General features: G+C 37.3%; 1 protein-coding gene across 2 annotated transcripts; it reads right to left on the reverse strand.

Moving 5' to 3' along the window:
* Positions 1–576: 576 nt before the first annotated feature.
* On the reverse strand, positions 577–27,167 carry LOC122835699 (inactive serine protease PAMR1-like). 2 transcript variants are annotated; one of them, XM_044124963.1, is made up of 14 exons: positions 26,838–27,167; positions 17,509–17,685; positions 15,837–15,962; positions 14,984–15,098; positions 11,672–11,889; positions 10,897–11,004; positions 8,760–8,930; positions 8,400–8,591; positions 6,590–7,468; positions 6,328–6,504; positions 5,915–5,981; positions 5,520–5,749; positions 1,952–2,310; positions 577–1,875 (listed from the first exon to the last, which is right to left on the reverse strand). In XM_044124963.1, exons 1-14 carry the CDS (start codon positions 26,992–26,994, stop codon positions 1,306–1,308), a joined length of 3,546 nt encoding a protein of 1,181 aa, XP_043980898.1. In that variant the 5' UTR covers positions 26,995–27,167; the 3' UTR covers positions 577–1,305. The 2 variants fall into 2 exon arrangements, with proteins under 2 accessions (XP_043980898.1, XP_043980899.1); XM_044124964.1 differs by lacking the exons at positions 14,984–15,098; positions 15,837–15,962; positions 17,509–17,685; positions 26,838–27,167 and adding an exon at positions 12,607–12,654 and having other exon boundaries at positions 578–1,875.
* Between the last annotated feature and the right edge of the window lie 271 nt (positions 27,168–27,438).

Below are 27,438 nucleotides of genomic sequence, written 5' to 3' on the forward strand. Positions count from 1 at the left end.
ATAATGAAATTCGCAAATTATGAATTAACTCAATTTTGTTGCGTTATTAGAGTCTAATTTACCAGCAAAACAGTTGAATCCATTTTCTTCATCACAGGACACTAAAAGTAAAAATGGTAGCAGACACCAAACTGCAGACATCAACTGAGTCCCCTTGTGAGGTACAGGGCTAAGAATTGTACCCCACTGCCTCTCCATGTGCTCACCACTTTCTCATGGCAGCATTTTCTCACCACTACTCTGGTCTAAACTACGACAACGCCTCCGTTACCAGGTCAGTCAGACTTTGGTTGAGTGTTTTCTGTCTCTGCCTATTGATGAAGCCTTGTGAGTTTACAAGTGCCTGTGAACGGAGACCATCCTATGGGAAACACAGAACTTTGGTGATCTCAACCTTTTGTTAAAAACGGAAGAAGACAGTGTGTCTTTTACTGACAGTGATTGTAGTACATAGTTAAATCCATCCTCTAAGATATAGACATAGGCAAATATTGGCTAAAATATTTCTGCACTGGATCAAAGTCAATGTTCTAATTTCTAATACTGTATTTTGTAAATCCTATCTTTTATGAGTTTCAGAGTATTTTATTTATGGTTTGAGTTGTCCATTATAAGCCTAATTGCTTTCCCTGAAGTCACATATTATATATTGAAGCCACCATACTGAGGGTTCTAATTTCTACTTTATAACATTGTAATCATGCTTTTGCATTTTGAGTCATCAGACTGTTTTTCAGTTCTTTCAAACATGTTTTTTGGTCTGATGACTTATGATTTTATTTTGGCTTTATCTTTTTTTCATTGATTTAAATGCTTTTGGTTCTATTAACTGATGATGATGCATTTAGTCTTGTGGTTGCAATGTAAAAAAAAAAGGGAAAAATTGAGGGTGTAACATGTATATATGATATTTAAGAATGGGGACATGTACTTTTTAACACACTATTTTCTTTATTAAAAAAAGGAACATTTTACATTATGTCTTTTAATACATTATATACATCTTTTGCACCGTTATATCAGTTATCCAGAACACTGACTTAATAGATATTACAATCCAAACCTTTATTAGTTAGAATGATCATCTCAATTATTTTCTGGTCATTTTTCAAGTCTTTAACATTAGTCTAAGGCACCCAGACTTTGAGCTATTCAGAGGAAGAGGTAACTGCTTAACACATCTAGGTTTGCTACCACCCCGATTCACTTAAAGCATTATATTGTCCAGTGTTGCGTCTGCATTTACTTGGAAAATGCCCTTTTGCATTGGACATTGGACAGAATGGGTACTCTGAGGCCAGGTCTTTATTTGATGTTGCTCTCAATCCAGTCTTTAAAGTTAGCCACACGTGTGTAAACTGTGTAGAGTTCAGGATCACATTCCCCCTGATCATAGCCAAAGCTCACCAGTCCCAGGAGTCTCCACAAGCCTTTGTTGTTCTTCTGCACCTGAAAGGACTTTGAATTATAGCTGACCTGGTTCCCAGAGTTGGCAGGGAGGACAAGGATGCCCCCAGTGTCAGACGGACATATGTTAGAAGGACCATAGTCAGGTTTTTGGCTTGCACATAGCATATTGTCTGTAACACTGACCGGCACACCGTTACGGGCATACTGCTGCTCACACGGGACTATATCAGCAAGGTGAACCAGCCCAACCCTTGCCTTTTCCTCGAGGCCCAAACTAGAATCTTGCAACGGAGACCAGCCTGTCACAAGCCCCTGATCTGATGTAACCTCTTCCTCCTCGTTCTCTGACAGGCAGAGCGGCAAGACTTTTTCTCCAATTCTTGCCTTGTCTAATAACTTGATAACAGCAATGTCAGAGTCAAGAATATAAGGATCGTAATTTGGATGCACAGCAATGGAGCTCACCTGAGAGAAAAAGATATTTGTAACTTTTAGATGTTTTGAAGAGCAAAATTGGAAAATAAAATATCCAGAAGCTTACCCTGAGGTGTTGAGGACCCTTATTTTCCCTGCGGTCATTGCGATAGTGCTTCCCAACGACCACCTTGATGGTGGCTGTATCCACAGGATACATCTTTCCAAGCTCTGTCACACAGTGAGCTGCAACTACCAGACTCCTTTGGTTAACCAGAGCCCCGCTACAGACAAGCTGCCAGTCAGAGGCCTGATTCAGGTTGCGACTTCTGTCTCCAGCATCTTCCTTCAGGGTTTCGTCCTGGTTTCTTGCCTTCGTCACCTTAGTCTCGGTCTCCTTGAGGGAGCGGCGGTATATGGCCGCCAACCAGGGCCAGTGAGCCTCTTCTGGCCTCTCTGGGTCAAAGTTTACATGTTTCCCACAGACTGCCAAAAAGGAAGAAACAAAATGAGAGGTGAGGCTATTATCAAGGTGAAATAGGAAGATACAGAAAAAATGACTAAAGTAAAGACCGAATTAAGAACTTACAGACTTTTAATAATTTTATTTCCTTTGTAGACAGGTAAAAAGCAAACCAGTGCCATAGTTGGCAATGTCAAATGCCAGCAATAATTCTTTTGTCTATCTGACTAATAATCTATAAGACAGAAAAATAAAATAAGATCAATGCTTAACTACTTGTTTCACTTCTTTTTCCTTCAAATTTTCCCTTTGAGGATTGCCACAGCGAGTTATCTGTCTCCAGGTAATGATATCTTCCACATCACACCACTTCATGTCCTCTTTCACATCTTCTATTAATTTCCTCTTTGGTCTTCCTCCAGGTCTCCTGCCTGGCAGTTCCAGCATCAGCATCCTTCTACCGATGTATTCACCATCTCTCCTCTGTACATGTCCTAACCAGCTCATCTAAGTACTAGTTTTACTTCTTTTTTAATCATCTGAAATGTATTATTCATTTATTAAAGACACTCCATAAATAATTGTCATTTAATAGTATTAAGACCCCTTAAGCTTGTTCAATTTTCTGATGCTACAACTGCACATTTCAATGCCTTTTGTTGGGATTTTATGTGCTATACCAACAGATATGAAGAATAGTTGTGAATCAGAAGAATAACAGTTTAAAGAATTGCAAGCATTTGAACCTTTATGTACTTCTAAATAAAGTCAAGCACAACCTAAGAACATAAATAGTACATATTAGGGGTAAAGACATTATTTGTTTTAAAAATACAGATTTATCTGGCATTCCATTCCAAGGCCAGAGATTCTAAACATACAGCCAGAGGTTTATTGTAATGGACTCTGTGCAAGTGTCCAAATACCTGAGACAAAAGCAGGAAGATAAATACACGGACATTTCATACTTATTTACTTATTTAAAATGATATACCTGTTTCCTTCCACTTAACAGCTAGAGGTATGAATAATTGATTTTTTTTCATTACATTCTTGAATAGTGCATTTTTATGAAATGCTGCTGTTGCTCATGACAAAAAGAAGAGCAATGCTCTAGCAGTGATAAAATGAAAATTTAATTGCAGCTTACATGAAAAGCTTTTAAATAAAAGATAGTATTGTTTTAAAGTCTCTTTATATTTATTTCTTAATTCAGTATTACACATCAATTACAGTTTTATTGTCTTTTTTTTTAACTGAATTGCTGGTAGAAATAAATAAAACAAAGGCAAAAAATAGATCTGTGTTCTACAAAAAGATGTGATCATATTTAAGAAAATTAAAACTTGCTTTATGGGTCTATGTGAAAATGTTTTAAACGTCACTTCCTTATGATCATCAAAAGACACATCGGACGTACTACATAATAATTAATCTCAAATCATTCCAGTTTAAACCATCTGTAAATCTAGCACTGCATTCGTATAGACATATTAAGTCAAACTAGATTTTTTTAGATTATTTTCTTCAATCTCACAACTTGTGGTTAGTTTTTTTGCAACAGTTGAATTTCCATCATTCCATTGCATTGGGCCTGGTGTTTATCTCAGGCAGTCAGTTAGCTTCATATTTCTCAGAAAAAACCCCCGAAAGGCATATTTTAATCTTTTTTACTGCAGCAATCTTTCATTGAGAAGTTATGAAAACTTAAAATCTTATCTACTTTAGATAACTCCCATAGCGTCTTCAGGTTAAAGTCACAGAAAGATAGAACGAGGCCATGGCAAAGCAGATATTTGCATGTAAGAAACACTCTCATACTAAAATGCAGTAACTACAATCTTCAAGAGTATTGTAATTCATAAACCTTTGTTATTTCATTATGACTATAAAACTGATGACCAGGGTCTCTGGTATAAATTAAGCCAGTCTAAAATGCAATGCCTCCCAGTAGCTAAAGAGAGATTAAAATTATTGTACAACCCTCTTTAAGAATTTTCTATTAAACAACCTACGCTGGCGCCATCTGGTGGGAACTTGATGTTTAATCCTTTTCTAAATTTTCATCCAGAAGCATCATCACCAAAGAAAAGCCTATCAAGAGCTAAGATTAAATTATTTGCACTGTCCTGGTGCACTTTAGCCACCCATATGTCTTTTTTTTTTTTTTTTCCCACCATGGGGTCCTTTTTGTGGGCTCTAGTGTCCCTTTTATCATAGTAGGCTGACAGGAAAGGGGGAAGGAGAGGGGGGAAGACATGTGGCAAATGTCATCGGGTCCTCGGGTCCAGGAATTGAACCCGCGATGGCCGCGTCGAGGACTGAAGGCCTCCAAACGTGGGACGCGCTAACCTCTACGCCACCGGAGCACGCCCCGCCACCCATATGTCTTAAAAGTGTTATAAATGACATTTCTTCATTGATGGGATGTACTGCTGTGCTTCCATGCACTCCTTAAAAAAGTCAGTAACATAGCCTTCACTTCACTTGAAAGGCATTTTATTGTTTATATCATTCATTATGATGTAATAGAAAGTTCATTTGGTTTGACATGTTCTATTTTGCTTGCAATGTTACATTGTTACAAACTGTTATCTTTTCTCTGCAGCTAATTACAAACATTTTGGTGCCAAACTACCTGGTGCAAATTTACTACTACATAAATGTCTAATGGAAAGTTAACTATTCAGCTATTAATCCAATAGTGGTTTAAGAGCAGAGTAGTTTCTTGTGAATTATTGGTTTTAAGTCACTGTAAGAAAAGCCTTCAGTGTGAATCAGTATATTGCTAACTACTTATAAATTCTTTATCATGGGAATATTATTGTAAGGTGGTATGGGGTTTTTAACCAAATGTGGTATTTTCTTGCCTTTTCAAGATGGCAACATTACATTTGTGTCTTGGTTTTGTTCTGCCTAGGTTTTAGCTCTGTACTTTATCTTTAATAAACAAGCATACCATGAGAACAGAAAAAACTAAGCCACCAGCAAAATTATTTGGATTTAAAATGAATCTGTTTTAATAAACATATATAAATTGTCTCCTCTGATTAATATTTTTAAATAAATATTTACGTCCTTTGCCATTGCCTAATCCTAAACATTTATGAATAGTAAATTGTCAAGAAATTATCTAATGGCCTTTTATGATTGCAAATATATCAAAGCAGCAGTAGTGAACTGTGCAGCTTCTTCTACCTTATAACCATAAGTGAAGCCCTGCTGCCCTCACCTGGTGAACATGAGACATGGCGTCCGCTCCATTTCCCTGTCTTTAAGCATGTGCGCCGAGCGCTGCCAAAGTGATGATAATACTGAGAAGCACACTCATACTCAATATGGGTGTAAAGATGATGGAAGCCCTGGGATAACTGAGGAAGCACTGGGGAAGTTTTAGTGGGCCCAACAGACTGGAGCTTCTGGTTGACTGCAGAGGAAAGGAGCCTGTGGACGATCGTCTTCCTGTGGGGCAAAATAACCGCTTGAAAAAAAAGCTTTTTCATGCAAGTACAGAAAAAAAAGAGTGTCTGTCTGATCTGAAAGTTAACCATGCTAAGCAGTGTTCTGGCAGGTCAATTACTTTTACTTCAATAAATTTGTGTGAAAACATTAATAAGCATAGCCTACCTGGACGGTACCTGAGGCGGCAAAATTTTTTGCTTGACCAGTTCTGATACTTTGGGTTCTCGACATGCTGTGAATAATAATAATAACAATATACATGATAAGAATATTTCAGAGCACATCCGATACAGACAGTAAAATTGAATTGACATTAGGTTTTGAGAAGTTAATAATAACTCTTTAAAAGTGTATGTAAAACCTCTCAACTAATATAAAACATGGGAATTGTAACAATGGCAATTGTTATTTGCAGGATGGGAGAGTTCTAGAACATTTGCTACTTTTAGTCTGCTTTGGATTGTTGACTCTTTCTTAGATTCATCAGGAGAGTAAAGAGAGAATTTCCCTCATTTATCACCTGGCAAAAATTTGCAAAACATTTATAGCAAACTAAAATAAACATAAGGTACCAGTACCTCTGAGACAGAAGGGCTGATTGCCACTCCAGGTACCATCTGGCTGACAGGTTCGCCTTTTATCGCCGCTGAGAGCATATGAGTGGTTGCACATAAACTCCATAGTTTCCAGATCCAACCCTGGCACCACCTGGTGGTAGCCATTGTACAAGCGAGGAAGAGGAGGACACCTCCTTTCTGCAAAAATGGAACACACTGTAGAATGAGTTTAAAAACTCAGAACAGTTTAATTTGTATTTTTCTTTTTAAATAAAACTCTTGCCTGTTTGGCTCTGGTTGACTTCTTTGTCTTTTTCTCTGTCTTCCTTCCTTCTTTCCAACTCCTTAGTTTTTTCTAAGGAATCTTTTCCGGTTTCGTCTTCGGTAGTAAGAGATTTTTCTTTTGTTTTCCCATTTTCCCCATTTGCTCTGTACAAAGTGTACTGCGTCACATTAATTCGAGAGGGATCAATTTTTCTCACTGTCGTTGGAGATCCAGTGGTGTTATTTTCTTTCTTTGCATCCTTTGAGTCCAGAGAGTATGTGCTGTTCTTTGTCAAATCCAGCTCAAATGTTTCCACTGTGGTGTCACCCTCAGACACATTCGTCTTCAGTTTTGTGTCATTTGGGCCAAATTTATCTGGGTTTTTCTTTCCATTAATTTGCTCCTCTTTTCGTTCCTTCTCTTCCTGCCCTTTGTCTTTTTTTGGCACTACTTCTGTGGGGTTAACCTTTCCTTTCTCTGGCTCAGGGTCTGAACGTTCTTCCTTTTTCTCAGGTGGCTTTGGTCCCGCTGATTCTTTTTCCTCAACTGTGTTAAGCCTGCTGTCTGTGCTTTTAGGATCCACTTCAATTTTTTTGTCTTCGCTGGGCCTCTCTGATCCAGTATTTGTTTCTTCTAAATCACCTTCATCTGTATCTTTGTTGACAGAATTTTCTGGAACTGTTTCAGTGTATTTATCTTCAGTGTCTACCGATGTTGTGTTCTCTGCCCAAGAGTATATATCTTCCCTGCCAGCACTTCCTTTTTCTGTTGTGTTTTGTTGAGGTATCTCTTTAATTTTTCTGTTATCTTTCTCACTCTCTATATCTACTCCTCTGTCAGTGTCTGCCTCTTGCACTTTGTTTTTATCTTTTTCAGACTCAGTTAGAGTGTTATTCACTGTGGATGAAAGAAAAAGAAAAGATCTTAAGACAGACACTTGGAACAGTTCCCACATCCCTCAAGGTATTTTAAGTATCATCACATTGCAGCCAAAAAGGGCAAATATATATTATATGGATGTCATCATACATATCATACATATATAGTGGTCTTGCTAAGGGTGTGACAGAAAACTTTACATCACCTTATCATGCTACACTCTGCAAAATCTGTTGATGGGAGACTTAATACTGGGGATAGTTTTCTTTAGTAGGGTTACTGAAGGTGATGAATTGATGGGGGGAAATTAAGCTAAACACAGAACAATTCTTGAAGAAAAGCCGACTCAAACATTTATTAGTGAGGTTTGTGTTCTATTAGAAAAATAACCTGAAACAGCCATCGAAATGGTTTAGATTCAAGATGAATAATGACTTGGAATGTTCAAGTCAAAATCCAGATTGTTACAAGAGTTGAAAAATTGTATTCACAGAAACTCACTCCAATCTCACTGAGCTTGGGAAATTTTACAAAGCAAAGTTGGCAAGCATTTTTTGTGTTGAGACGTGCAAAGCTGGAGCAAACAGACACCTGCAAAGGCAGCAAAAGATGCACAAAGTATTGCTGAATCCAAATGCACTTCAGTTCTTTTTTTTTGTTTTTACACATTTTTGGAAACCATATATGCACTACAGCTGTCACATAAAATGCTAATAAATTACACATAATGTCATGTTACATTATGTCATGTAAAATGTCTGATTACTTTTTTAGACTTCAACAAGCGGTCTGTAAAATAGGCTTGGATCAGAATTTTTTCTTAGTGCTGAACATCTTTTTAACTTATTTCTTAAAAGGTATCTTTATAAAAGAAACTGATACGGAAATATTCGACCCACAGTCGGATTAATTTTATGTTATTTTTATGTTGGAGGAAACATAGTCTGACCTTTAGAGCAAACAGGAGGAGTCCCACTCCAGGTGTTGTTTGGGAGGCAGGTTCTCTGGGAGATCCCAATGAGTTCATAGGGCTGGTTGCACATATACTGGAGTGCTATGAGGACATCATTTGGTCCATACACCAGCAAGTGGTCACCATTTACTGGCTTGGGTGGTAAAGTACAGACTCTTTCCACTGGCACTAGAGACAAGGAAAGAAAATCAAGCTATTTTCCATGATCTACATCATCCCTCAGGCTGCGTGAAAAACTTACAAAAACAAGAGTGCCACACTGACTACCCAAATCCAAATCCACAGACACCTCCAAATTACTATTTGGAAGAAACTAAATCCCATATTTTATCTTACCACATTCAGGTGCTGTTGCACTCCAGGTGCCATCGGTCAGGCAGATGGCAGTACGAAACCCCTGCAGTTCAAAGCCCGGGTCGCAGCGGTAAGTGATGCGAGAACCAGAATGTAGAAACAGACCCTCTGTAGAACCATGTTTGGGCACTGGAGGCCTGTGGCATCCCACCACTAAGAGGAAATACAGACTTGCACAGTTTATTAATGAAAACATGCTGCTTTCATTTCCTCTTTCACAAACAAATAGTGGATGTTCACAATTATGATGTGTAATAGGCATCTTGTATATCTCAAACTTTGTTTTATTGTATTCATAGTTGTTTAGTTTTCTAAATAACTATGAAAACACAAATCAATGCAGTCATATCCTTTGGGTTTTTGCCCACAAGCAATGGACTGACAAAAGTCAAACATATTATTTGCTTTCCACTAAAGAAATTCCAAAGATTTTAAAGCGTATCCTGCTATCACGGGGGCTTGTTTACAATTAATTTCACTCATCATGGTAAAGTGTGAACAGTTCACAGCGAAACGTTCACACATGGCTTGTAAATTTGCCAGAAATAGATGCAATAAAAGAGCCGTAGTCAAAGTGTTCAACTTTCCACTGTCGTAAAATAGCATTTATGGACTGAAGTGAGACAAACTGATAAAATGGTTGTGGAACAGATAAAAAACTCATTTGTTCCTGTGTTGGATATTAGAATTTTTGTGCAGATTCTAACATGCAATTTTTTATGTCCAGCTTTATCCTAAAAGACCTGCAACACCAAGAGTTAAGGACACAAAGAAAGTCCATTAAAACTGCAGTTCTTCATGTCAGGTAATCTCTCAGGAAAATTTCTGTGTGGATGTGAACTGCAACATGTCCAAGAAACTTTCTTTGGCTTTGTGACTTGGAAAGCAAATTTATAATCTGGGCATGTTTTTCTGTGGCCTCTTTCTCTTTTATTGTCATTAAAGTTTTGCAAACATTCTTGGGCATCAGAGTTTTGCAATATGACTCAGACGCCAAAGGATCAAAACAATTTTCTATTTGGAAGATCTCATGACAAAATATTTATTTCATCATATAAATAATAAAAAAAAATAGAATAAGAATGAATAGCACCTCAGCAAACCCACCAACAAACTAAACTAACAAACCAAGGATTGATCAGAGAAGCAGCAGAGAGGCCCATAGTAACTAAAAGAGCTGAAGAGTTGAAGTTAGGTATGGTTTCCACGCATCTTGTCAACAGAAAAATGTAAAAAAAAAAAATCAGTTCATTGGGGGGAGTCAAAGTAAAACAGGCCACGCCTACAGGAAGCAATCATTTCTCAACAACTGAGAGAGTTCCGGCCCTCTGTATGAGGTGAACAATGTAGGACCAGAGGCCGTTTTTTTTTTTTTTTTTACCAGAGTCAGGAAAAGGATTCAAAGTTTTAGCATTTTCTTTTTTTTTTTGGTAAAAACAAAAAAAAAGATAAACTCGGTTTACTAATTAGGTGGCTGTGATCATAGGAAATCAAAGTACAGGGTTGTGAATAAAAACACCTGTCACACTGTACTGCAGCTTTCTAACTTAAAGTCTAATTATATAAAGTTTCCATTTTATTAACATTTGATTTTGTTGAATGAAAAAAAAAATAGAAAAATGGGATGTGAGTACTTTTGTGGTGTACTGTATCTGTCCACAACTAAAATAACTACAACATTTATTGTTTTAATGTACCCTCCCTTGAATCCGGAAAACTGATTAATTGGGTGGATTTCATATTTTTGGGTAAAAACTAATTTCATATTTCCTGAGAACTTCAGATGTTGGAGGCAGCTGCTAGGAACTCGGTCCAGACCACAAGTTTTTCCCTCATGACAGTGAATCACTGGCTGACTCAGAGTAGAAACACAAGAGGAAAAAAAGCTTCAAGGAATAAATAAGTTCTTGATAAGTATGCTGTAACTAGGTGTGTCTCCTGTTAGAATTACTGAAATTTTTTTTCTGTCTTATTTTATTTCCTAAGGCTCAGTACAGTCCATGCCACACGAAATTAAATATTCAAGGTATGGATTCTCTCAGTCAAAACCTGAACATGTTGCAAATACCTTAAACAACTATAAGCATTTTGTTTGCAGTAATAAATCCTAAACACGTACCATTTTCACACCTCTTCCCTGTATAGCCAGCTAGACAGGCACAGTGGTAAGTGTAAGAAGTGTCCAGAATACAAGTCCCATCATGCAGGCAAGGGGATGAGCTGCAAGCTGTTGACAGGAAAATATGACACTGAGATACAGCCATGATTAAGGATTAATCACACACACATAAATGCCCGTCCATATCATATTACATCCTTCATGTAGAAGGCTGAAGTCTTTTTTAAATGCATGTGGGCATTTTACACAAACCAGCCTCTGTTTACTTTTACAACTTTTGACTTGGCTGCTAGTAACTGATGTGTGAGGGGGCGTGTGCGTGTGCATGCATGTGTGTGTGTGTGTTTGCTGTAGGTTTGTAAGTTTAAAAAAAGAAGACATTTCTGGATAGAAGGCTTTTTGTTTTCCCTACTGACTAATAACAGACTCAATAGCGTGACGAAGGTTTTTGCTGTAACATGTAGGTGCCAGTCGTGCACTATTATAGGCATTTAAAAAGGCCATGGACACAGAAGGCAATGGAAACTTCTTTCTTGTTTGCATCTGTTGTGGACTGCAGCTTCAAAGAGCCCCTTTATTCATTGAGTTTAACTTCACTAATGCCCTTTTATTTATTGCACATGACACAGTTCTCATTTACAGAACTAAGACTTGGTTTTAGTGAAAATTGTTCTCTTGGGTAATAGCTAAGGCAAGGATTGATGCAGCTGGTTACTTTATTTATTCATTTAAGTGGGTGCAACACTGCTTTCATTTTCTCTTGTAGATGACCCACCTGAATTTTCTTGGAAAGTAGCGAAGAATCCATCAAAATTCTTATAACCATCAGAAACAAACAAAATGTGCAAAGTGTTGCCAGAGCTCTTGAGTGCGGCAGGTCGATTGTTCCCGCAGAATCTACCAATGACACGAGAGTTGATGCTGTCTCCATCACGTACCTCCACAAAGTCATAGCGACAGGAAGGGTGAAATTCCAGACTCAGCATCATAAACCTATAAGCACAGAAATCAGAAGCATAGTTACAGTCAAAACAAAGTTCATATAGTTCATCATTTTGGGTTTTAATAATGCACTTAATCTTTTTTTTTTCTGAGTGCAATAATCATATAATATAAACATATATTCTCATGCTATGGCTGTGCCAAACTGGTTTCACTGTGGGCATTTACATTGGTGCTCCAGCAGCAGGGATGAGAACTGATGATTCTTAACTTTTTCCCACTCCTACTCCTCTGGAGCAACCCTACTACCACTACTAAATATGGTTAAAGCAGAGTCAAACATCAGATTGAAGACGTTTTTATTGGAACAGTTTCTGTCAGCAATTAGGCCTCATTTATTCCTCTGTTATGTGCTTCAGCTCAGCCTCCCAGGCCATCTAACTGCATAATTGGTTCTGCATGCAGAATCTAGCAATCAATGCTGCCACAGAATTGGTCCTGGATTCCTGCTGCCTTTTATTCTTTTTGGTTACAAATAACCATGATTTGTTTCATTTTTGTTTGCTTTTAAATCCAACCTGAAAACAGGCTTAAGAAGCTCTGAGAGAACAATGGCACCAGAGCTTCTCTGGTTTGCTTTCATAGGCTGTCGAATCACAGAAACACTCACTGCATAATGACAGTTTCAGCAAATATGGCAAAAGAGTTTTTCTGATTAGTAAATAAGCTTGATCTTCTTTATCTGTGTTTGAAATACAAATTACTTACCATTATTAGATCAAATAATTTCCACCGATTGTTTTGTTTGCATTTTTTGGAATGAAAACAATGATAAAGATTAAGATATTGTGATTATTCAAACAAAAGCAAGGTGGAGGGTTCTGAGTAATGGTTAATATAACACTTACATGCATTTACTAGCTACAACTTTGTTTACATTATACATGAATATTGCAAGATAATCATCACTTAGCAACAAAGCCATATCCCAATCCTCAACTTTGCTTTTTTTTTTTTTTTTTTACCATATTCACCACCTATCATTCAAATACAAATCTATGCATGTTCTGTTACATTGCTGTATTTAGCTAAATACTTTCAATAATATCATCTGTTTTCCTTGGAACTTATTCACCATGTAGATCCCTCTAATTATAATTGCCAGCTGTTGAAAGCCTGTTAAATATTTTTCCTGACGTAGCAGAAACACGTTAATTGAGCATTACTTCCAAAATAAGTCATGATCTCGCTTTGGGATCTTAATATGATTTTAAGTGAATATAATAATGTTAAGAAGAAAGTTAGATACTTTATTTACTTTGAATCAGCAAGTGATTTTGAGAAAAATTAAGAAAATCTGAAAAATCTGATAATTAAGATGAAACATTTCTAAGTTTTTCATATCAGTCCGTCATGATTAAGGTTGTTCTGCTGCAGCTTCTACTAACTAATATGACTTGCAGTTGAGACATGTTAATTTGAATAGTGTTCAGTAACTTAATTTTTGAGAGAAACAAAAGTTATTGAATTTTCAGCCTGAATGCGCTCTTGCTAAATCTCTTTTCAAAAGCTTGCTTGTAAAACTCTTTATGTGAAATGGGAAACAAGTACAGAAATAGAAAGTTACCATGGCACAGTGAAGTAATGACTTTTCCTGAAAAATGTGGTCTGTTATGGTTTTCAAATTCTGCTCTAAACTTGCTATTAGTCCACAAAACACATTATGCAGAAATACTTCAGCAAAGTGGAAATTTAAAGAAAGGAGTGCAGTTAGTAATGGCGATTTCAGATGGTCAATGAACATACCATACAAAATGTGCTTTTGAAATTTCAAAGTTATTGTAACAAAGTGGTCTTTTTGTGACCTGCTAGGATTTTCTTTGGAAAGTACAACTTAAATCTGCAAGCAGCAAATTAAAACAAAATGCAGAGCATCTGCATGAAGGGCTGTTCACATGCAAAAACTACTTTCCATGATTTAATTGACTTAATACCAACTTTAAATATACTTTCTATCATTGAGAATGCAATGCATTTTGTTATGTTAACCAATCCTCATAGATTGTGAACTTGGCCTCTGGCTTGTGTGCAAGTTGGAAATTGCAGCTATTCAATTGACTTTAAATACATGTCTATTAAATTAAACTTTCATCATTAATTTAGATCCCATGAGATGCAATTAGTATGGCGGTATTTCTGCCATAATTATTAAACCATTGTGTGGAATCATACCATATCATTAGAAGTAAATATGAGAACATAATAAATCAAAAAAAAAAACTGCTGTCATTTTACGTTTTCTAAAAACAATGTCTATAGCAGAAGTTCCAGAAGTTCCACAGTTGTATAGAAACATATGAAGTCAGTAACAGCTATCTCTAGTTATGGACACTATGTATTGACATTTCATCTGAACTAATTGCCTTTCATAAAGTCTTAAAAATAGTTGTGGTAGACCTGTTTCCATTTGTGTTTTGAGGATTTCCTTCTTGTTTATTTTTGTTTTCTAGGTCTTGCCCTTCATTTCTGTTTGTCCTATTGTTGAAATTTGAGGTGTTAATGAGTAAATTCCTTGGCATTTATTTATTCTTTGGTTTATACTTGTGTTCGATTCTTTATGCCATTGGATTTTGTTCTCTTGAATCAGTAGTTTCAACCTTGTTTTTCTTCTTTTTCTTTGGGCTTCTGTTCAGCTCATTGGTGTTAATTATTCATCTCAGTCTACTTGTTTGCCTTCCTTCACAGCTGCACTCAGTTTGTCCTCAGCCTCCTGCTTCTTGTCATCTAACACCTTCTTCATTTAAGCCTCTTTCTTTTTGCCATTCCCTGCTGTGTTCTTCTGGTTTCTCTTCTCCTGTTTTGTTCCATGCTCTGCTCTTCAGTGTATTCAACTTTAAGTCTCCTGATTATTTGGTTATTTATCATTAAAAGAACTCAGTTCTGCAACAGTAAATGTGCAGAATTTCCTGGCTTCTATAAATTTATAATGAAGGTCATTCAATAGGGAAAAAAACTACACATCCTACAAGTAAGTTTTAGATTGAGACCACACTTTAACATTGTGTATAAATGCTATACAGAGGTGACATAACTATCTATCCAACAGCAGACAAGGAAATGTGAAAATAATTGTTTGATGCCTTACCTGATTTCAATAGTAAATGGTTTTTCCACTTGTATGGTCCACTCACACCTTGCATTGTTGGGGTAGCTCTCAAGAACCAAATGGCCCTGCCGTTTACGGATCACTCCTCCACACTCTGAAACAAACATAAAATCAATGTTTCTTTTTTTTTTTCTTTTTAGGGATGATTTGGCTCTAGTGTCCTTTTTTCACAGTAGATTGTCAGAAACATAGGTTTAATTTATTCAGCAGACTCATGGTCCACATAGACGTAAAAAAGAACAAATATGACACACAGGATGAATTAAGGATACACAGTATGAGAGAGGGGAGAAGACATTTGGCAAAGGTCATGTGGCTGGGACTCAAACCCGTGACAACCACGTTGAGGATTGAGGCCTCTGTACTTGGGTTGCATGCTCTATCCACTGCTCCAATGCCACATTTTTAACTGTGGCCTAGTTATTTCAAGGAATGAAATGCTGTTCCTTTTTAAGTTTTCAAACTCATTGTAGAAGCAGAAGAGAAATAAACAACACATAAAGAGCCAAAACAGAGATTGACAAACATTCTTGGGCATCTGCTTTTAAACAAATCCATTCTGTGTAAGTTGTGCCCCCTGGCAGAATATTTGCATATAAAAGACTCATTGCTATATATTATGTTGTTTTATGGGGGTGCAGATTATTGACTCTGATTTGTCATTCATCTGTTTGTGGAAAAAGCCCCGGGGTTCTGGCTGAGATCCAAGATGGCATAGTAGTTCCAGCTTAAGATAAATCAATGAGGAAGAAATAAAGAAACATATGGGACCCTCAGTTTAATTTGACTTACAGAAACGGAGAAGCTACCAGAGAGGATTAAGAAACCTTACTCATGCAATCTCCTCCAGACCAGCCGGGGCGACACTCAGCGCAGTATTTTCCATTAATAAAGAAGTTATCTTGGGGCCCCCAGGTTCCGTTGTTGCAACGCTTACAGTTCTCAAAAATGCTGCATCCTGCAACAGATGTAGAACAGGAAGCAACATTTCAGTTACGAGGGTGTGCGCTACACTATTTTTAAGGAAGCTCTTGTTAGTGTGCATATGTGCGTATGTATGTTTATAGAAGAAAATGGAACGTTTTATGAGGAGCAAGGTAGTTGCTCTCTACCAAACCCTGTAAATGTTTCTTTTGCTTCAATGCTGTTAAACCCATTAGGCTCAACTGTCACTAAAGCAAAACACAAACGCATGCTGCTGGTTCTTGAAAAAGAAAACTTAGAAATGGTTTCCTTTATGGATGGATTTTCACTTAGGAGGCCAGCCTGTTCATAAAATATGGAAAGCCACGTACAACTTGAGGAGTGGTATGAATTTTTACAACAATAGGGCTGGACGTTTACCAATGAAAATTTATGACTATGGTATTGAAACACTATTTTTGTGTAAAACTGCTATGAAGGTATTTTCATTTGAAACATCTGCTTTTTCCCTCATGGAAGAGATAATGAGCCAATTCATGCTGTGAAGAAAATATGCATTATTCCACAGCCAATAGGCATGGAGAAAACAATAGCTTTTAAAACTCCCATTCATGTTTAAAGGCCTCAGTTGGCACATATATATGCAGGGATTCTCCCAGAAAACTAGCTAAGCCTGATGGTTGGGTTTCTACATCATTCCACTAGCAGCCTACCATGATGTTGTGCTAATTAATGTTAACAGTCGAAAAGAATTTTTTTAATTTAACAGCTGCTTTTATGCTATTGGAAGACATTATCGACCATACTGAAACAACAACTGGGCTTATAAAGGAAATCATAAAAAAATAGAATAAAAGAAAAAAAATGCACTCCAGTTAACTCCTTATTAGGGATCAGTGGCAGTTAAAACAATCTATGCATGTTGGTCACAGGTTTCATAAATATTTTTGTGTAATTTCTTAAATCGTATGCATTTTTTTGACCTGTTTTGCTTTTACTTTTTGCAGATACGTTTGTGGTGCACTTGTATCCCAAAGAAAAATATGTAAAACTACAAATGTATCACTAACAAATTATTAACATACATGGAAAAATCTTACAAAACCTTGTAGTATTCAAAATGCTGCTTGAACTCACCAGTACATTATTGCATGTGAGTGCAAAACCTTTGAGAGGTAATACAAAATAAAACAAAAGAATTCTCCCGTAGGGAGCTCCATACCTCTTATTTTTCATTTTGTTTCTTACCAAGCGAACAAAAGTTCTGAACAATGACATCGACTTCTGCACTGTTTTTAAAGTGTAGTTTTAGCAATGGCAGCATTGAAAGTGAACAAGATGTCACTGTTAATTGACAAGCGTGCATTAAAGGGAAAGTCCTTCTATGCATGTAGTTTTAGGCAAATTGGAACCAAAGTGAAGGTAAACTGGTTCTAGAGATTGGAAATGAGGAGAAAAATAAACAAATTCAACAGTAATTCAGTCTCTCAATCAGCTTGTGCAACAGGTCACAACATCTATAAAGCTAATGTTAAACTAATTGTTGTGTCCATATGTGTCTGCATTTACAGTGGCATTACCTGGATGGATGATACAGGGGTCACACTCGTTGATTGCATTGCGGCAGCAAGGCACAGCGTAGCCAACCTGAGTACCCTGGAGGGGACACTTACAGCGGATAACGTCGTACTCACAGCAGCCTCTGCACATAACGCTCCACTCTGGACCTGGACAGTGGTTGTACAAGTACCTGTAATCTGAACAGCATGATACGTGGGGTTAGAGATACATGCAGGAAAGAAAAAAAGATTAAGGTTAACCAGACATGGAGAATACATGCCAAATAACATAATTACTCTTGTGAAACGTGGTTCGTTGTGGGCTATGAATTAATTTGTGATTTTTGTTGTTTGTCAGTGCTGCTGGGCTTCTCTGCCCCTTAATTTCACTTTGATTTCAAGAGCCTTTTTAGACGAATAAAAGAGCTCTCTGCAGCTTGCCCCCTCTGCGTGTTACTTCATCAAAAAGAATGGAAAAGCAATCACAATGGAAAACAGATTCAAGTGATTACTCTCTGCATGAATGCAAGTACAAAGACGGTCCGTGTTTGTAAATTCTTAATCTAATAAATGTTATGTTTGATTAGATTTGAAATCAGTCAAATATGTTTGAGTCTGAGTTTTCATATTATGTAACAGTACATTTAAAAGCTAAAACAGACAAGTGAAATGCTCTTGTGGCAGATGAGCAGAGGCTGCACTTCAAACTTGGCACAGGGCAACATATTGTACCTCCCTATGGTCCCACAAACATAATGACTTCTTTGCTCTTAGCCATGGATTTGCAAACACCACAAAAACATGCTAGCTCTGTTTTTCCTAATGTGAAGTTTCGGCTCCACAGATACAACAAATAGTGATAAATCTCTCAAAGGATCACGATCCACTGGAGAAAAACACAGATGCCTTGGAATGTTGTGAATCCACCCTATTGCTTCCACACTAATAATATCATAAATTGCATCTCAGTTCAGTTCTGGCCGACTCAAGTATTTTGTCCAGAAACATGCATGGACATATTGTTGACAGTAAATCCTGTAATGATGTTCAAATGATTTCCCTACAGGTTTTCTGAGGACAGCAATAGGGTTTCACAGTGCAGTTAGAGTTCTTGACTATATATTCTTTCCTGTTAAAAACCAAGGTCATTGTGTGTTTTCTTTTAGGTGGATATGGCATCAACCTCAGAAAGCACACATACAAAGAAGGACAATCAGTCATGCCATCAACTAGGGTACAGCTTCATAACTGTCAGATTTTGTAGGAATTTATGCAAATTCCCATGTCATGAGGCTTACTTGAAATGCAAACCAGATCATCTTAATTTTCTTTGTCCCCTCTGGACTACAAAAGGAAGCTCACACTTTCTGTTCAGGCATTTTATTTTTGTGGATTTTTGCTGACCAAATGTTAAAGCCACAAACATCCACAGCATGTTACTTGACAGCATGTTTAAAGGGATGTGCGCCAACTGCTGAGAAAAGACATGGCGCAAAAGGAGGATTAAACAAGCCCAGCGTCACGCCCAGCTCTTCACATGCTGATGCTTTGTTAGGACCTCTCGGCGCCACATTGGAATTTGAAGGGTACATGTTACGCCTTGTTTCCCCACAGCTTTGTTTATGTTCAGAACTTGGACTAGACCCCCCACCATAGTGACCAAAGCAAAAAAAGACAACAAAAAAAACACCACTGGATGTACTGCCTATTTAGTTCAAAACAATTTTGTAAAGTGAGGTAGTATACCATGATTATCACTAATAGTTTCCTTACCTGAAGCAAAAAGATGGCATATCTAAAGGGTTTGTATGTGCAAGATGTAATAATACAATTTAAGGATATACTTTCTTTTTATGTTAACTATAAATATTTCTATTGACAGAAGTCATATAACCTGTTTTTGGTTGCTTTTTGTTCTTCATGTGTTTTCTTTCTGTTTGCTTTGTTTGAAATTCTTACATTTTCTGTAAACTCATAGAAAGACATCTTTACACATCCAGTATTGAAGGTGTTACTGATTATAGTTTCAAAGAATTGCACTTCAAAAAAAATTTCTGCCCCTTTAAACACATAATGAAAAGAAAGCTTGTTACATGCCTGCCATTCTGATAGCTTTCCTCAATTACTATCTAAATTAGCACTCACCCCCTCTTTCCTTCACATGAAAGAGTCAAAGGACTTCATGAAAAAGTTTGGTGGGGAATAAATCTTAAACAAAAACAGAGACAAAAACTCAAAGTAAAAAATAAGACTCTATAATGAGTTTTTTTTGTACTTTACTACAAAGTGCATTGGTGGATAATTCACCACAGACAGTTTGGCTTCAAACCATGATGTGTTTTGGTGATATAATATTTATAATCCCCCATGTACCTCAAAGAAATTTGGATTCTAATTGCAGTCGTCTCTCACTCATTACTGTCTCACTTACCACCAACACTGGGTCATTTAAAAAAAGAGATGTTGAATAAAATTAATGAACTTAAAATCAAAGCAATTAGCATTAATTTAATTGTATCAATAGAGTTGAAAACTGTTTTTGTTTTGGTTTCAACATTATCCTAGCAAATTAGGAATTTATGCAATTAAGCAGTGGTAGACCAAAACTCTCAGTAAATGTGCTATTATTTAGCTTGTCTTCACTGTTACCTTGTGAAGATTTATTTTTTCAACAAGACATAAACGGTGTTTGAAAAGAAGTGATGCCTCCTGCATTGTGATTTAGGAAGTGCTGACATCACCACCTACCCCCATAATGTAGACCATGTTCTAGTCTGGAGAGGCCATGAAACCTGATTTAATGGACATAAACATGAAAGAGTCAAAGGACTTCATGAGAAGGTCTGGTATTGTGATTACACAGACCACCGATGCATGTTTTTGTTGGTGTAGAGATTGTAAAAGAAGACCCCCAGTTTGCATTGGAATACAACAGAACAATTAATATTCATTCCTAAAGAAATGCCTTTCCAGTTTCCATTATTCCGTGTGTCTTACTCAGAGTATTATATTAACTCAGGAAATGGTGCCTTCAGAGTTTATAAATCCTGGACAGTATTCTTTTTCTTTTTTCCTGAAATCCAGTTTTGTTGTTAAGGCTGCAATGTTTTGCTCCAAAGCACGATTATGAAAGTTCTCCTCAGAGTTGGACACATGCTGGAATGCATTTTTATTTTCTTGAACTCCCTCTGCTCTTTTTTTGATACACATTTGCAGGGAGTAAAACATTCTTTCTTACTGTTGAAATTTGGCCCGCTAATCAATAAGATTCCCACCCTGTAAAATTGTTGTTCACTTAATTGAACACCTGCAGGTTGTTGCTGACTGAGCTGGTAAAATGTCATGTGCATTTTTATGGAGGTTTTGGAAGGTTAAAACAAGTGTGATATCGCCTGCGCACAGCTGTTGACCTGTAAACAACTATTACACTTCTACTGCTACATCACTGATGTTTTTTTAGGTTCACTTCTCAAAAGCATTTAAAATGATTTCAGACACTGTAAGAGAGAAAGTATGAACAAATTATTTTAATGTGCACAGCACCCCATAATTTAACTCAAAACTGTGATCTTACCCTTTGCCTGCAGCTAACATGAATTTAAAGACAAACTAAAGGTGTTGACAGTCAGCAGAGAGATACCCTAACTATAAAGAAATTGTTTTTTATTAAAAATAAAAAAAAATCTCCCTGTCTTATGTTATGTGTTGTAGTATGATTATAGGTGAGTGAAACAAGATGTAAACACTGAGGAATGAAACACTATTAAAGACCAGTACAGTTTTCTTTTTTCCACAGTATGTTTTCTTTCTAAGTGTGCACATTTTTGTGGGGGATGTTCATCTCCTCTTATGTAAGACGTATCTGCTTGTCCCATTCCAGACACAGAGCTTCTAAATGGACTGTTAAGCATGCATGGGACGAGTCCATCTAAAAAAAGGTTTTTGACATCTAGTTAAGAGCAGAAAATACTGGGATTTTGGCAAAGCTGGCCAAACTATAATGTACACAATTCTCCAGTTAGGACCTCCAGGCCAGCAGGGGGCCCTGAAGACTGACTTGACCCAAAGATGTAAGCCACATGAACCAGATAAATTAAGATTCTAAGATTTCTAAATGTTAAATTATAAATTCTTGTTACATCTAGACTGTACTAGATGTAACGAGAATTTCATATTTTGATTGTTATGGGAGTAAATATTTATCATGCAAATAATTCTCAATAAATAACAGTTTTCAGGTTACTAGTGAGCAACAAATTAAACTTGACCAAGCCTGTCTTGACATAGCTCTGCTCTGCATATGTGAACTTGAGCTCCTTGAACCTTGCATACAAGCCCATCCCTTTTTCCATACTATTTTTAGCTAAACTGAACAGCCACATTACACCCGGAAAAATACAGTTTCCACCACATCCTCTTGGAGTTGATAATACCTAAAGTTTCTCAGTGTCAACACACAATGTGAAAGGGAGAAAGAACTGTAAAAAAGTTATTTTAAAGCCATTTATGTATACCTGAAAGATAACCTAGCTTATCCCCACTGTGTAGTCCCTTAAGAAAAAAGTCATTTTGAACTTTCTCCTGTAACCTCAGAGTGCAGGGACTTGTCCCTGCTGAAGTCAGTCTCAGTGGCCTTAGGGAAGACACTTCACCCACCTTGTTAAGCAAAAAACTTTGTGGCACTGATTAGATGTTGGTCTACCCAGTGCAGCTGTGGCTACAGTGAAGTTTACCATGAGTGTGTGTAAAGAAGGGTAAAATGCTTTGGAGGCAAAACAAATGCAGGCCAATTGCCATTGTTTCTTTTGCTTCTTCTGCTTATCATCCAACTCATTGTTTTCTTTATCTGCTGTGTCTTTAGTACCATATTGTGTCTAATATTATTGTCTCTGCTATAGAAGGTTGCTAGCATGGGCAAAAATATGGATTGCACAAAGACGTTTCCAAAGAGTTCTAGAGAACCATAATGGACAAGAAATGGAAACTGAAATCAAATTCTACTTTGTCCCATGCAGTCTTGAAACGTCCATAGAGTTTAGGCAGCTGTCTTTGTTACAACCATCAGCATGGATCCAGATTCCACAGGTACAAATTCCCATGACTCTTGTGAACATCTGCTCTGACTCGTTGCGGTAGTGGTCCTTTGACCTTCTGAACCACTGCCAAAGAACACTTTAAAGTCAGTGGTCGTTTTGTATTTTAGGATGCACTTTAAGTATAAACCTATGATTATGCAAAACATTTCAAATGTGTTACAGATGATGAACTTGGCCTCATGACTGAGTTATGGATCCCACATCTGCAGTAAATGAGTGAAGCAAATCTATTTTCTACACACCACCTCTTTTGAAAGTAAGATAAGTATAAAATCCAAATGTCGAGCCTGTTTTCCTCACACATAATTTCCCAGGAGAATCTTCTCTTTCTTCAGTTTAGACTAGAATCCAGGTGTTGTCTTCAGAGCCAAACTGGACTCTAAATTGACATGCAAAAACTTTGAAATGTGAACAGTTTGGGATTTGGCAAGGAAGACTACTCTTGAAGTGAAAACTAATGTTGCCCTCCAAAGAATGGAGCACAAATAGCTGCTGTCAGTTGTGGGCAAAAACTGGCTTAATACCACACCATTAACAGCTTAAGACACACTTTGAGAACCCGCTATAGAAGTCTGGTGTCATTTTATTGACTAGTTGTGGCATGTCTGCAAACTAATAAATTGCTGTTCATTTTGCTGTCTGTGTTTTGACCATGTAGTGGATACAGCAAACATATGTCAACAATCACTTGAAAAGACTATCCTGACAGTGAAGTTCTGTAGCGGTAGAATCCTACTGTGGGTATAATTTCCTTCATTAAGGACAAGAAAATCCTTGAAGAAAAACCTACTGGAAGCAGCAATAGAGGCTGAGATTTTCAGTTCACCAGAAGGATAATTATTCTTAATCAGGGGTGCCCAAAGTCAGTCCTCAAGGGCCGGCATGCTGCACGTTTTAGTTCTGGCCGGCTTCCTGCACATTTTAGTTCTCTCCCTGGTTGCACCAACAACCTTTTCAGCATGTCAGTGTTCTTCTTAGGCCTTCTAACAAGCCATCATTTGATCCAGGTGCGTTAAACCAGGGAGAGAAGTAAAACATGCAGGACCGACTTTGGGGACCTCTGCTAACATTTAGTTATAATAGCTATATAATACTATAATAGCATAGACCAGAAGGAAATGCACATACAAACTTTACACAGGACAATCTACAATCCAGAGAATTTAATGAAGAGACCCTATTTTATACCTTCCTCCTTAGTCAGAAATGTTATGGAACTGATTTGATTAAGGTCTTAACCACATAGTGGGCATGAGCAATTATTTTATATAACATAAGTAGTGGGCACTGTTTCTACCTGTGGTAGTTTTCATCTTTTTATATTTTGAATTTACCAACCTTTTTCTACAGTTTGACAGTGCTAGTGTCATAGCACAATGAATGCATTTTAGATTATAATGTCAAATTTAGACTGTTACATGATGATGCTTTTGAATTTATTTATAGCCTTTGAGCGCAACCATCCATGTGTTGGCTTTCACACAAGATTTATTGTTTCAAAGTACATTTTAAATTAATCAAAGCAAAAAATTAAAAAAAATCTAACTTCTCCGAGTTTCAAAACAACTTACTAACATCAGTTCACCTGATGTTTGTTATGACTGAACTTCTCACCCAGAAAAACCAGAAGTTCAGATACATTTTTGTTTTGCCATAGCAAATTCCTCCATAGCAATTTCCTATGGAGGAATTTTCCTGCTATAAATGACAACTGGCAGTATTTATATGCAACTAAATAAATACATTTCCCCCTGACAAAATAAATCTTATTTCACACTGATGTATTTTGGAAAAATAACTTTTTTACAGCAGCTGTGAGAGGAAGCACAGAGTAGGTTTGCGTTGTAAAGGAGCATTCGATTTCTTTTTCTTACTGCCCACAACAGCTGTCTGGTATGTTGAGGTCAGAGTGATTTAGTTATCATCCAAAAGGGGAAAATCCCAGGGCAGCACTGTGGTCACTGTGTGTCTGAAGATACCCGAGAGCAAGGATTTGATTGGCCAGTCCACATATGTTGAGTTGAATAGGTTCCTTAGACTGGAAACCACCAACAGAATTAAATGTCTGTCCACCTTATTTATCTCTGTGGGTAAACAGTGTGATGGAATGCTTATATAAGTGAAGGTGTCTGGTTTAAAGCTTTAGATTAAAAGGCTGATATAAAACTTGACTTTATTAAGATAAGTTGCCTTGTTATTTAGATCATGCCGCTACACTTCTTAATTTACTCTGTCTCTGTTTAAGTATGCAATTGAAAACAAATTTTCAGATAAATAGAATAGACATAGAAAGACAGACCAGCCTTTTTTCTTGATATTTTAACAGATTAAACGTTTTCTCTTTTAGCTCAGTAGGAATTATTAACACCAGGAAAACAAAGGATTTTATTTATTTTTTTTTACTTTCTAAAAATTCAGAAATTTTAAAATATAAACAATTTGAGAATGCCCAGAAAACAAAGTCATGTCTTCAAAAACTCCAGATAGGTAATTTACAATAACTGGGATGGAGAGACATGCTTGGATGTACTTTAATCCAACACCTGATACATTGTGTTTTTGTGACCGCAAGGTAGAAATCTAAGCAATAGAATTAAATGCTGGTATTAACACCAAGTGAATGTCCTAATATCATACGGTACAGGACGGAAACTGCAAGTGCTGAAAGACCAGACAGGGAGGAAAAGTCAATTGTTTTAGCAGTAGCATAAAAAAGCTAAAGTACAGTTCATAAATACACTCAAAGACAAAGACCTTAATGTTTGGATACATGTTTTATCGCTATATGAACATAAAATTGAAGGGGTTTGATTTGTTTGTTTTTTGAGAATTGTTTTTACCAACAATACACTTGGCAAAAAAGCAAAGCTCTGATCTCAAGTCTGTAGAGAAGACATGGACAGAGCCAAAAAGGGTGTTTTTGTGTGTGTACACAGATGTTTTTATATATATCTATATAAATAAAATGAGAAATTCTCTGTCATAGTTTTTTTTTTTTTTTTTTTTTTTTTACGTAACATCTAAACATAATGTTGATCTTGACTGAGCTAAACCAGAAAATATTTGTTCCGATTTAGGATCTGAAAGTAAGTAAACAAACATGTTTCTTTTTGTGCAGTGTGTTTTAATATCTGGTTTGCGATATATTTTTTACATATGCAAGCGTGGATACTTGCTTCTCTGGTGTGCGCTGCCCAGAAATGCAAAAAACGGATTTCTGTGTGGGCTTTAACTAAACACACCTTTGCTTGTCAGAACAACAAGGGAGAGAGAGCAGGGGATACCAAACAGGAAGTCTTAAGCATATCAAAAAGCCAAAGATGGACACCAAAACATGACCAAACTATAATAAATGCAACCAAAAACAAATGTGTACATGGCCGCCAAAGAGGGGATTTATTTCTCTCCTTTTAAGAGGAAACCTTCTTCATGTTGTGCAATAGAAGTTCTATCATCAGCTGATTATGAAACAAGACATGCAGTAAGTGATTCAGCTGACAACAACATACGGTAAGTATCTGCCAAAGGGAACTGTTTCTTTCCAGCCATATGCTACACTCACCAGTATTACTTGTTAATTGTACATATGGGTTTTTAAAGAACCTGAAGCATCGTAAGAGGAATCAGACCAAAGGGCAGAGGTTCAGTCGGGGGTCTTAGACACAGTTTATGGTACACAGATTAAAAAGAGTTACTGACTCAAATGTGAGTCATGTCTTCCAGTGGTTCCAGTGGTTCAAGTGGTCACGGTAAGCAGGGAGAGACAATCCTGCTCACAGCAAGCTTGAGCATTTAAAGAGGGGAATCTGAGACAATGGGGAACATGTGCCAAGATTCAACAGGCTTATTTGGACTCTGAGTGCCTAAATTCACCTCGAGGAATGTATGACGGCATCCGACTTTTGCTTTGTTGCCGATTCTTTCAAAACAAAAACATTTCCACTCATTCTCTCAAAAGCAGCTGAAAAGATGAACATCACAGAATAATAATCTTCAACTAGACTTCACAGGCATATTGTTGTTTCAAGATAAGGGATGTAAGACAAGAACTTGCACTGACTTGTATTTTTATTCACTAAAACAGCATTAAAATAGACTTCCTATCCCCCCTGATCTTGTCGGTCCTCTTGGACTGTCGAGAGGAGAGGGAAAGGCAAGAGCACAGATGCTGGGGTAATGAGAAAAGACAAACTCTGAGATTGGAAGAGGGAGACAAACAAGTGCAGTGAAGGTAAATCATAGCACAGCTCTTACCGTAAGGCCCTGCTGTCCCCAAGGGCAAAGAGATGAAAATAAGGGAGACAGAGAGGAGCCAGCCCTCTCTTCTGGACATAAAGGTGTTGGTCAGTCGGATTGTCCGAATGCTCCTGTGGGTTTGCCCCTGCTGTTGTTCCTGTCCCGCAGACAGCATGCTGCAGTCTGTGCCTCTGTTTACTTTCTGAACTCAGCTGACATTACTCTCTCTTTGCCTTTCATTCTTTCCCTCCCCCTCCCTTTTATTTCTCTCTTTCTTGCCTAGTGTCTTTCCCCCTCAGTTTCTCCCTCTCTTACTGCTCCTGGGGTTCAAGTTACAGCCCAGCCTTGCAAAGGAGTTCCACTAGCAGTGGTCTTCCTGAAAAAAAAAGAAAGAAAGAAAAAGGAAAAACTCCCCTTGCCTCACTTAAACACCAATATCAAGGCTGATGAATGAAAGCAAGCGCCAGTGTTTTAGGCTTATAACTTATAATGATTTCACACACACGCATGCTCACGCAGAGCTGAAATGTATTACAGCCGGTCTGCGTTCCACACTCTCTCTGCCACGATCACGTCAATTATGCGGTGAAAGAATTTATGTCTCTGTCACTGGATGTAT

Source organism: Gambusia affinis, linkage group LG08, assembly GCF_019740435.1.
Source record: "Gambusia affinis linkage group LG08, SWU_Gaff_1.0, whole genome shotgun sequence".
Taxonomy (NCBI): domain Eukaryota; kingdom Metazoa; phylum Chordata; class Actinopteri; order Cyprinodontiformes; family Poeciliidae; genus Gambusia; species Gambusia affinis.

What these genes read in the sequence shown, in the direction of transcription:
- LOC122835699 (XM_044124963.1), bottom strand. Translation starts at nt 26,994, where the DNA reads ATGCTGTCTGCGGGACAGGAACAACAGCAGGGGCAAACCCACAGGAGC. An exon ending in AGGGAAGAGGTGTGAAAATG is followed by an intron (nt 8,931 to 10,896) that starts GTACGTGTTTAG and finishes ATTTCCTCTTAG; the next exon opens with TGGTGGGATGCCACAGGCCT. An exon ending in TGCAACAGCACCTGAATGTG is followed by an intron (nt 8,592 to 8,759) that starts GTAAGATAAAAT and finishes CCTTGTCTCTAG; the next exon opens with TGCCAGTGGAAAGAGTCTGT.